The 11,584-nt window shown below is 36.6% G+C and overlaps 1 protein-coding gene across 1 annotated transcript; it reads right to left on the bottom strand.

Moving 5' to 3' along the window:
- Window positions 1-1,687: 1,687 nt before the first annotated feature.
- slc6a22.2 (solute carrier family 6 member 22, tandem duplicate 2) lies at window positions 1,688-11,044 on the bottom strand. The gene is made up of 15 exons (XM_010739880.3): window positions 10,867-11,044; window positions 9,594-9,789; window positions 9,140-9,274; window positions 7,873-8,013; window positions 7,697-7,781; window positions 7,490-7,622; window positions 7,250-7,384; window positions 6,531-6,634; window positions 6,303-6,427; window positions 6,097-6,209; window positions 5,871-6,008; window positions 5,509-5,611; window positions 4,858-4,958; window positions 4,306-4,476; window positions 1,688-2,987 (listed from the first exon to the last, which is right to left on the bottom strand). The coding sequence occupies exons 2-15, from the start codon at window positions 9,781-9,783 to the stop codon at window positions 2,823-2,825; spliced, it is 1,839 nt and encodes a 612-aa protein (XP_010738182.3). The 5' UTR covers window positions 9,784-9,789; window positions 10,867-11,044; the 3' UTR covers window positions 1,688-2,822.
- Between the last annotated feature and the right edge of the window lie 540 nt (window positions 11,045-11,584).

Here is an 11,584-nt window from a genome sequence, read left to right as displayed (position 1 = left end):
ATTAGTTTGGTTGGTTGTAAACATGATCCTGACAATGCTTAATTCATAACAAGATAAAGATGCATACTAGAGGAAATACTAAACCATTAAACTCATAAACCTCATGTTAAAGTCCTATCAGGTCACTGAGGGGTGACCATGTGATTAACATGGAATAACACTCAGTAACACTTTCTCTCAGGCCCTGCTGTCACAGACTCACTGTTTAATATCTTCTTACAGAGTGACCTGGACCACTGATACTGTATCAAAAATATTATTTAAAAATATGTCACTAACCTTTAATATATCTTTCCCTAAGTTCTGATAATGTCATAGGGAAATCATTCATAGAACATCCGTCAATACAATGTTGAATATTTGCAGTATTACAAAGACAAAGTGTATTATCTTTTATCATCAATGTGTATTATCATCTATTATGTTATTATTTAATGATCCTATGGTTGCCAGTGTTCAATGAATCAAATGGCATGAGACAAGTGGATTAAATATACAGCATGGGTATCATTAGCTTGTGAAGCGCCCTCTGGTGGTCTGTTTTATACTGTTCAGCACAGATCTGTCTCAGCAAGTAGTGGTTTACACTCGTTTACCGTTTATCAAGCACATTTTGCTGAAAATGATGAATGCAGTGTCATGCAACAGCCTCACAATAAATCCTCCCTTGATGAAGGTTATAATTCAAGTTTTTGTTGAAACTGTTTCATAAAGCCTTTGATTCAACTTCATTGCACAGCTGGAGGCTGTAGATTGTTTGGTGTTATTCTGATGAGTGTTTCTAATTTCTATCAGTGTCGGTGGACAAAATATTAACCCAAAGCAGACACTTCACAAGAATCACAACCCCTCCCGTATTAGTGTGCAACGTGACAGTTTAGCCAGCAGATGTCACCTTCTGCTAGACTGACCTCCTTCATCTCTAGCTCTAAGCTGTAGCCTCTTTATTGCACACTGAATATATGAATATAAAGCCCTCTCCTATCTCTAAGTTCTGACAATGTCACGTCTAAGAGGTTCTGGCTGTTCCAAAAGACCTAATACATGAGGTTGTTTTTAATTATGTTTAGTTATAGAGGAAAAAAGATGTACAGGAATCCTTTCCCCTCAAAATAAGATGTTTATATGCAAGAAAAAGAAGAAGAAACGTGATAGAGCCCATATTTGTGAAGGTACGAAAAACTACACTAATACTAATCTAACATTATTTTATTATGCTTATAAAGTCCTCATGACCCTCCTATATTTGTGTGTAATGTAAAAGCTCAGCCAAGCTCTGCAGTGAGGCCTAGTTCATAATAGACTACGATATTGTCAGTATTTACAGACTAGAAAAAAAAAAGTTAAAGTGACGCAGGTGGGTGTGCATGGATTTAACAATGACAGGGATCTAACACTGCAGCTAAGGAGCAGAGGTCAAAGGAAAGGAAACAATACTTTTTCTTTGAAGCAGGGTCCTCTAACCACAGACCTGCAGCGCCTCCCAGGGGCCAAACCTTGGAATAGTGGATGACCAATTTAGAGATATGTGGTGGTGGTTATAGGATATATAGGTTTTTGATGTAGGCAGGTAAAAACAGCTTGAAATAAAATCAGGTGTCTATCTGAAATTAAAATGTCCTGCTTAAATAGATATTTCATAAACAATTAAGGAGAGAAATTACAGACTAAACAGATCAACAGCAGATTAACAGTACTTTATAGAAACCAACAAAAATCAAGTGAACAAGGAAAATAATTTTGAGAACAAAATTAGAGAAATTGACTTGAAATTGAATTGAATAAAATACTGATATAGACATCATATATCCACGTATGAGTATACATAATAAAATACACATATGTACACAACCCACATATATACACACTTTGTTTTTTGCGATGATAATTTGAGGTATTACAGTGATCAAAAGGAATACACAATAAGTTTTACATTGCAGCCCACATAATGTGCACTTAGACTGTAATTAAAGTGCAGAACAGTTGAACACTGACGCTTTATATTACTCCGTAATTAAAATGAATGAAGCTCTGAACATGTAATGTGTTGAATTACATCTCGCATACAAAGGTTTCAGTCAGTTTCGGGTGTTAAAGGAACACTGGTGTGCTCTGTTGTAACGCCCACTACATTGGACAGGTGTTTTGTAAAGTGCTGTACCTACCTACACAATCGTCTTTATCTCTATACCTCATTTACTATTTGATAAGCCTATTTTTCCTACATATCTTTGCTAAGTATGTCGGTATTTTACTAACGTAAACATTCATTTTTATTGCTTAATTCTTAGTTTCAATTCAATTGTTAATATTTGTCAGTATTCTTAACCAGTTTTTTCAACACCTCATGCTTGTTACACAATAAATTATCATACCCCATACCATTATTTAATGGGATTTCTGTAATTAACAATAATATAAAGACTACTGGAAATAGAATCATTCAGAAACTGTATATAAAACAGTTTATAATTGAAGGAAAGACATTCCTGTCATTGCTAAATTCATACAGAAAACTGTTTTGCAGTTAGATTCTCCCCTTCCTTCTCCCAGACTTTTTGTTTGCACCCTGTTGTTATTTAAAAAGAACTCTTCAAATAAAAGTCTTACAATCTGTAATCTATATAATAATAAAAAATATATATACAGCTGGAATACACAAGAAAAAAAACAAAATGTATGTATAATATATTTACATTCACAACCTGGAAGATGAGATAGATACATATGTTTTTGCAGTTTTGACTGACTTAAACTGTTTAAGCTCTGTTAAACTCCTCATGGTTATTGTCCCATTTCAGTCTTTTTTACCCCCTTGCAGTTTAAATAATGAATGGCCCCTGAGCTCTGTCTCCTTGGTCATCAGGACTTTCTATCGTGCGCAGTGTGTACAAGTCTGTGAAAGTTTGAAATGCTTCTTTATTCGACGCCTTCTTTAATGTTGCAGTGGGTAAGTCCTTTGATGGCGTGCACAGAAACTTCAGTCTCTGTTTGGAGAAAGAGAAGGTTAACTGTAAATAACAAATCTGCTGATCAGTAATCACGTTTTCCCATAATACACCTGAACTGCCAGTAACAGGCAGTCAAGGCTTAAAGCCAATAACAACTACAATGCACTTCTATTTTAAAACGGTGTAATGGTTGTTCCTCTTTGCTCTTCGGTTCCTTTTATTTCTGTCCAGGTGTGCTACACATGATTGTTAAATGAGGTGCACGTGGCCTGGGAAAGAGGCATTGAAAAGCTGCTGCTCAGTCTTAATATAGTGCCTTGGTTGTTTGTGTGTTTTTGTTCCCATGAACCTGGTCTTAAAGGTGTCTTTCTGTGGTTGTTTTGGTTCAGTGGTGGAGTGCTGTTTACCCCGGTGCCAATGGGTGAGGTGCAATGTGTCTACAAAACATCAGACTTTAAAACAGTTAAATGCTGTTGGTTTCCCATTTCCTACTGACCACAATCAGTCCCTAATGATAGCCGAGTAGTTATTTTAACCAAAACCACAATCTCTTCATTTATGCCGACCGCTGCATAAAAAAAGAGTGGAAACTGGAAAAGAAACGGTGGCAGCACTTCAAATTTTTGAACTTTTTTAGACATTTTTCCATCAACATACTGGAGAAATAACCCTCAATTAACAACAAAAAGCATGCAATAGTCAACAATTGTTTGCTTCCTTTCCACACAACTCTGATCTGATTCCTGCAGTGAAGCCACATGAAATCTTAACTATGTCATTTTAATTTCCTCGTCCCACACATTCTTGACCAACCTGAAAGGAGTCACTAGAGCAGTAATATGAGCATAATTCCTCCACAGCTTCACACCATTTTTTTTCACTAATTTCATGCTACATGGGCATCTCATCGAAGATGCCATATTACCTTTACTACTGATTGTGAATCCAAATAAAATTCTGCTTGTATTATTTCTGATTCTGCAGGCAGTGTAACACACTGACACAAGGGTAAATGTGATCTGTATAAACGTATAAACCCAAAAACATGTAGCTCTTAGTGAACTATATGTTTTTGGGTTTATAAGTTTAGGCAATGTAATGCATGCTGGATTATTGCTACTGAAAACTGATTTGATATCTTTAACAATAAACACAGATTAGTAATTGTATGTATACTGATCTTTTCAAGCAGGTGTCTGCCAAATGTGACTGAAGCACTGATGTAATACAGTTTATTTGCTAATGTCAGTTCAAAATATGAAAAGAAAAGGCATAAATAGCCAAAATAGAGGTAAATAGGTATTCTATTGTCTGAATTACTTCTGCTTCTAACCTTAACAACATGTGACTGTACCTGTCTCAGTGTTCCAGGAGTGACACACACAGCGTACAACATCCACAGAGGAACCAGGAGTGTTGAAGATAGAGTAAAGAATCCTCCGATGGTGTAGCCCCACCAGGGGTATTCATAAGTGTTGTTGAATTTGAGTGGGGTATATTTGACCAAGGAGAAGATAAATGTGCACTTTAAAGAGAGAGAAAAGAAGAGAAGACTTAAATATGTCAGTCTAACAGTACAACAATTTGTGATTAAGTAAATAGTCAATTATTTTGGCGGCGATAGCTACAAATGAAAAAATATCACATATCTACACTTTATAGTTCATAGTGTAATTAAATATTTCTTCAAGTTGCAACCTTACACAAACTCCTTAAACAATTAATTCAAAATGGCATTTAACAGCCTTGAGTTGCTGTATAGCACCTCATCGATGTTACTGGTTTCCATATGGTTGAGACATGGACTACCTTCAGGACAGAAGCCTCTGGCAGCTGTCAGATACACTCGCTTGTTACAACATGAGCAAACTTACAAAGCAGGCATGCTCCCTTTTCTTATACTTACAATACAGATAGCTGGTGTGAAGTACTGCCAACAATATTTCATAAAAGGCCATGGCCGATATCCAATCATGTCCTGTATATTATCATACTGACGATCTGCACCTGAGGAGAATTAGTTACATCAGTGTTATCGCCTACACAGCTGATCAAAACATTCATGGTGTAATACAATATTATATTTATATTCTGTATCTCCATGTTCCAACACATCTCTGAAGATATATTAATGCTTACATCAAGTGAAATATTCAATTGGATGAATCATTTTGTGCACAGCTCCTAAAAATTCTGCCTCACATTATTGATATTTTATGAATACTTCCTCAACTTGCGTTCAAAATAATGCTTTATGGGTTTAAAACATGGGTTAGAAGCCTTTTCTGCTTGTCGCCCCTTGAAATGAAACAATGTCTGGTTTTCATAACCTATCACAGTATATATGTCTGTGATGAGGTTAACCGCACAAATGATTTGTCCTTCTTTAACTTGAATATAATTTTTATAGAAATTCTCAAGATAAGAGGCAAAGGTTCGAGTAACGTGTGAAAACAAACATCATAAATTAGTTTTCTTATCCTGTTAACTGTGGTGGGAACCACTTTGAAAAAATAATAGATGGATCCAACACTGATGTCTCCCCCATTTTCCTTACCATAGATCCATCCAATACAGACAGACTGGAGAACAGCAAAAAGCAGGAGTGTCATCCCACTGCAGGCATAGTAGTCAAACAGCTGGAAAATATACAGGCCTCCCTGAAAATAAGAAAAAACAGAGCCAGGAAGTCAAAATAAGGTCGTCATCATTCACACTCTGTGTTTTTCCGATATATTATAGTAAAACTATGCACAATATAAAGAAAACATACTAACATGTATTGTTTATGTAGAATGCTATAATCTGTCTGAATGATTTTACTTTACGTTTTTTCTTGACATCATTTGTTCCTCTTTTTTGTGTCCATTTGTATCACATCATGTATTACTTTGAAATATACTGTAAATAAAGGCTCACCTCTGTGACCATCAGAAGCCCAAGAAAGAAACTTCCAACAGAAATGGCAAGAAGAAGGAGTTTACGCCGACAGCTGCTTTGAAAGAACCCAGGATACATGTCGGAGATGGTTGTGACCAGCGCCTCTTGATACACAAACTATGGTAATGATAGAGATACAAAAAGTTGAATGACGCCGTCTAAATTAAATTACTACACCTCAAACCGACCCGATAAGTAGTCCTACCTCACTGTCTAATCCCAAGAAGATGATCATAATGAAGAAGAAAATGGCCCAAAGCTGGGGAAGTGGCATCAGAGCCACAGCACGAGGATAAGCAATGAATGCCAACCCTGGACCTGCAAAGGTACATCATATTCATCATTTTTATAATTCAAATTTTCAAACAGTATCACTATGGGTTTCTGTGAAACCTTATTAACTCTCCATACCTGACTCTGCCACCATCGAGATGTCCACACCTTGCTCCTTTGCCATAAAACCAAGTACAGAAAAGATGGCGAAGCCAGCAACAAAGCTGGTTAAACTGTTCAACAGGCACAGGTAAACACAGTCTCTGTGGATGAAATATCAAAGAATTAATAAACCAGACTCCAGACTATAATAACTAGGTTGAACAAACTGAATTCAATACAGGCAATAAAAAAATAAATACAAACCTGTAGCAGTTGTTGCTGTACTTGTTGTAACTTCCTAAAGATGTCAGAACACCTGTGCAAACTCCATAGGAGTAGAAAATTTGGCTGCCAGCATCCATCCATACCTGTTGGATTTGGATGTGATTATGTTTAGTTTAGGTTTGTAACACAATATTGCTCATAGCAACTTAAGCATGACCGACATTTTTAGCATTGCTAGAAGTTTGGCCCTAAGGATCTCAGTCCACCACCACTTCGGTTCAGACTGAAATATCTTTATCCTCAGGGGAGCAAGAATGTCTAAACATATTTTGATGGAAGTCCAGCCTACAGTTGTTAAGATATTTAAAATGTGCAGACTTTCATGGTGCCCTGAGTCTCGGACTTTTCCTCTTTTTGGTTTTTGAGTGAAATGTCTCTTTCAATTGAATGGATTGTTAAGAAATTTGGTTTAAACGTTGATGTTCCACAAATTGTAATCACTTTGGTGATCTAATTTTTCTTCAACAAAACTAAAGACGTTCCCATCAGCTTCAACTTTGTGTTGGCGGCAATTAGTTAATGTTAGTATGCTAAAGCAAGATGATGAACATGGTGAAAACAATCCAGTCGCTCAACATCACGTTAGCATTGACACTGTCAGCCTCTTAGAAATCTTATAATTTCTCACTCTCACAGACCCTCTATAGCCTTGCTGTAGACTAGCTTGAGTCTTGTTCATTGTTGTATTCGGACCTTACCTCTGGATCAGTGAGGCGGGAAGGGTCTGGGTAGAGGTAGAACATGATTCCTTCTTTGGCCCCCGGTAAGGTAAGACCACGAACAAGCAGAACCACCAGCATAACGTACGGAAATGTGGCAGTGAAGTAGACCACCTAAGACAGAACCAACAGCTAAGTTTTGTGTCCCTTCTTTACAATTAAATATTTTAAGAACAGGATTTACAGACATTACAAATCAACATTAAGATTGTACTATACCTTTCCTGTTGTTTTCACTCCATTCCAGACACAGAAGTAACACATGATCCAGGCGAGAAGCAGACAAAGAGCCAGGTCCCAACGAATATTCCCAATTTCCTCAATTCCACTGGAGAGCCCCAAGACTCTTCTCCTATAACAAAGTTCATTAAGGAACTACAAGAAAAAAAACAGCAGCCCTTATATGATGCATTAATTCATACTTACTCCCAGAATTCTACAACTGAAGATGTGCTACTTCCATGCAGGAGCAGAGCGGATGATTGATTGTGACCGTGTTCAAAACAGCCATCTTACATGAAAAAATAAGAGAACCTGATTAACAAAGTGAAACACATGGCACAGTTTTATAGTTCACAACTGGATAAATAAAACCTTGGTACCTGTGTTCCAGCTGTTTTTACAGCTTGCCCATGGAAGCTCAGACCTGAAGGATGAAAACAGGTAAAGAAACGTCCAAGCCAAAATGATGATGTAATACACCCCAGTGTACAAAACAATCACTTGGCTTCCGTAACCTAAGCCTGTAGAGAAATAGAGATGTCTCATTGTAATACCATGATTAAACACATATGCAGATGGAAAGCCACCTTTCAAAATTACACCAATTCAAGATTTAAAAAAAAAAAAAAAAGATCATTTCCTAATGAACTAAATAGGTTTAATCAGTGTTATGCATGGATGGATTCCTCTTTTTGGCCACTTGTGTGCAGAACTCAACAACATGCATTAAACAAACACACCTTTGACATATCACGGCCAATGGTGGAAAGTCATTTAGTTAATTTACATAAGTAACTGATGCACAGTCCTTATACACCTGTACTTAATTGAGTATTTCCATTTTATGATGATTTTATGACTTTGTAATCCAATCCCACAACATTTGAATGAATTGTAACCCTTTGGTTACCTCTGTCTATTATGTCTCTCCCCCTTACAGGTGATTTCACTTATTCCATAGCAAATATAGAATATTTCACAGAGGCATTTACTATTCCAGTGAACCAGCAATAACAATAACATAGCATAGCAATAATATTGCATTAGTGGGTTGCAGCCATCATTGATATTATTAAATAAACCTGTGTTTTTCTTGCTCAGAGGTCAAATTGGCTAAATCAAATTAAGTAAGCGAGACAAAGCAGTTAAAAGAAAAATCACATTTCTACATCAACATGTGGTAATCTCTTGGTGGGACACGGAGCAACATTAATATTCATTTGGAGTTGCAGATAAGTGAAAACACATTTTTAGTTTTTTTGTCATCACCGACTCCTGTGGGAACATCTTAACATCAGTTTTTAGCTAAACACTCCACCTTATTCACCAACTCGTCTCAAACATTGTCTGTCCACTAAAGTTTTGGGCTGTAACTTAAGAAAAAGGCAAAAAACTGGATAAACCTGAGGGGGTGGTAATTCTCTGTGGGTTTGTATGAGTGACCCCTTTCAATACACATAGTCACTTGAGCCATTGTTTATGTGATAATATGCAGCGTAGTGAAGCTACACACTGTGGTTATATACAACAATATTTACTAGCAGTTATATCTGGTGCCTGTTTTTTAACATTACCTAAAATTGTTTTAGAAAAAAAACTTATTTTTGTAGCTGATCCAAAAAAAAAAGGAACACTGTGAAGACTTACCTTCAAAGAGAGGGCAGATTTTTCTCCAACATGTTATTCCACCCTGACTTGTGTACTGGCCCAAAGATGTCTCCAGGAAGAAAAGTGGAATGCCGCAGGTGAACAAAAATAAAACATAAGGTATGAAGAAAACCCCTTGAAAATAAAAAAGAAAATCTTGTTAAATATTGATGAAATTGGATACATTTGTGCACACAAATAATGATTTGCAAAAATAAATGCAGTAGGCAGCAAGAATATCTGTTAATCAACTCCTTACAGCAGTCAAAGACATGTAATGATTTTAACATTAATAATTCACAGTTACTTTATAAAAATACTGACAGAGGTGAAGGTTTTTTCTCTGCTGTCAGTTGAAAAATAACTAACTAAACACAATCTTAATCCTTTATATGGCATAATACGCCATAGCCTTTTGTACATGACACATCTGGCCACAACAACAAAGATTTACCTCCTCCATTTTTGTAGCAAAGGTATGGAAACCTCCAAACATTTCCCAGACCAACGATGTGTCCGGCCACAGCTAGGATAAACTCAATCTTGCTGCCCCATTGTTCCCTCTCCTGAGGTTTGGACTGAGTAGGTTTGGTCCCAAGGTTCATCAGATTCATTTTCAGTGGCGCGTTTTGTATTTGGTCCATTTCAACCTTCAGTGAAAGTTGAATTAGAATATGTCAGTGTGTCATACAGTCAAAAACAAGTTGTTTTTGGCCGTTAAGTAGTGTACAAAGGAAATCGTGCAGGATTCCATTCAGTGCTCTGACAGCATTAATAAGTTCTCAGGTTTCTCTGCAATGTTATCAGGTTTCACTCAACATGAATGATTTCCTGAAGGGCATACTAAATACTAAACCTGAACAACTCACTTGCCACCTTCATAATCATATATATTAAAATATTGTGAAACAAGACAAAGAGTCTACAGCCATGCTATCAGCTATGTGAGGCAGTACAGAGGCACAACAGTAGGCTACATCGGCATGCTCACAATCACAATCAACTTCCTGATGATAAGCCGTTATAATGTTTACTTTGTTTTATTTGCTAACTGTCACCAAACTATAGCTAAGGCTGATGGTAATATCATTAGTTTGATCCAATTATTTGATCAAAAAACAAATTAAACATTGACCCGATAATGACACAAGATAAAAAGTCAGGGGGTTGTGTGCAGTGTGTGTGCAGCAAATTTCATGGCAACAAGTGTTAATTCTCCAGTTTCCTCTTAGTAGTAGTCATAGTAGTCATATCATAGACTAATTTATTGCTGTTTACATTTCCACACAATGTTTCATCAAAAAATCATTTGTTAAATTGGACCTTTATAGGATACCCGGACACAAGGATTAGTATTGTAATACAGTGATATTCTAATTACACATGTAAGATACTTAAGTGCAGTAGCTGACAACTACTCACAACATGTGGTCCAGTATGTCTGATGGCAAGTGCATATCTACTACATATCTACAGTAACATTTAAGCATTTTTCCAAAGAAAACAGAGTCGCTGCAGTATTTTATCTCCTGACCAAATCACTGTAATTAAAAGACCAGCAGCTCAGAAACACAAAACAATGACATGAATCAGTGGTTAGAATATATAATAAGTTTTAAGTCAGCTGCATTTCTTTTAGAAACACTTCACCAGCATGCATGATTAAATTTCACATTTCTATGTTTAGATGCAGTAAAGAAAAACTCAGAAGAAGATGTACAGATTACCTGGAGCAGTTGAAGTGTTTCCTCCTCCTCTGTGAGTTGTTTGATGAAAGAAAACACCAGCCCCTCTCCAAGAAGAAGTTGAGTGAGATGGGTTTCTGTGAGGAGTGGCCACTGAGACTAACATAACCAGTCTTTTCTTCTCTTTGAAACCAATAGAACACATGCACACACACCCGTGCCGTGGTAATGTCTGTTTGCCAAGAGATAAAACAGATAACCTTTTTTTTCTGAGAGGGGATCTCCTTTATCTTAGGGCTAAACATGTACATGCAGTACATTTGTTCTCTCCTTGTTGTCTGTAAAGTACATTTAAAAGAGCTGAGTTATATGAAAAGTATTATCGTTGCTGTAATTAGTTTTTCACCAATCAATAGTGTTGTTTTAAACTGAATGATGCATTGCGTGATAGTGCCACTTTATGTTATCAATAATGCTCATTGGAAATTTCAGATCAATGTATTTTTACAAAGTTCAGTTTAAAGCTAAACTTTCAGCTGAGTTCACCTCCCTTTATATCTGTTGCATAACAAAGGGACAAAAGCTTCTAATGTGAGAAGAATTTCTCACCTTTCAGTCCCTCAGTACCTCGCCTCTCAGTTTCATTGTTCTCCCAGAAACTTGAAATGATTGAAGTAAATAATTGGCTGGACTACCTGCCCATCTAACCACCTACCTATACAATCATTGCATATTAAAATGTACTTTGGGGGAGTGACTT

This window comes from Larimichthys crocea, chromosome VI (genome assembly GCF_000972845.2).
Source record: "Larimichthys crocea isolate SSNF chromosome VI, L_crocea_2.0, whole genome shotgun sequence".
Classification (NCBI taxonomy): domain Eukaryota; kingdom Metazoa; phylum Chordata; class Actinopteri; family Sciaenidae; genus Larimichthys; species Larimichthys crocea.
The sequence above is the reverse complement of the archived record's forward strand: the minus strand, read 5'-3'. Positions and strand labels throughout refer to the sequence as shown.

Coding starts and splice junctions, on each gene's coding strand:
- slc6a22.2 (XM_010739880.3), bottom strand. CDS start 9,783: ATGGACCAAATACAAAACGCGCCACTGAAAATGAATCTGATGAACCTT. Junction 6,428..6,530: donor TACAGCAACAACTGCTACAG/GTTTGTATTTAT, acceptor TTTCATCCACAG/AGACTGTGTTTACCTGTGCC. Junction 6,009..6,096: donor TCTTGGGATTAGACAGTGAG/GTAGGACTACTT, acceptor TCATTACCATAG/TTTGTGTATCAAGAGGCGCT.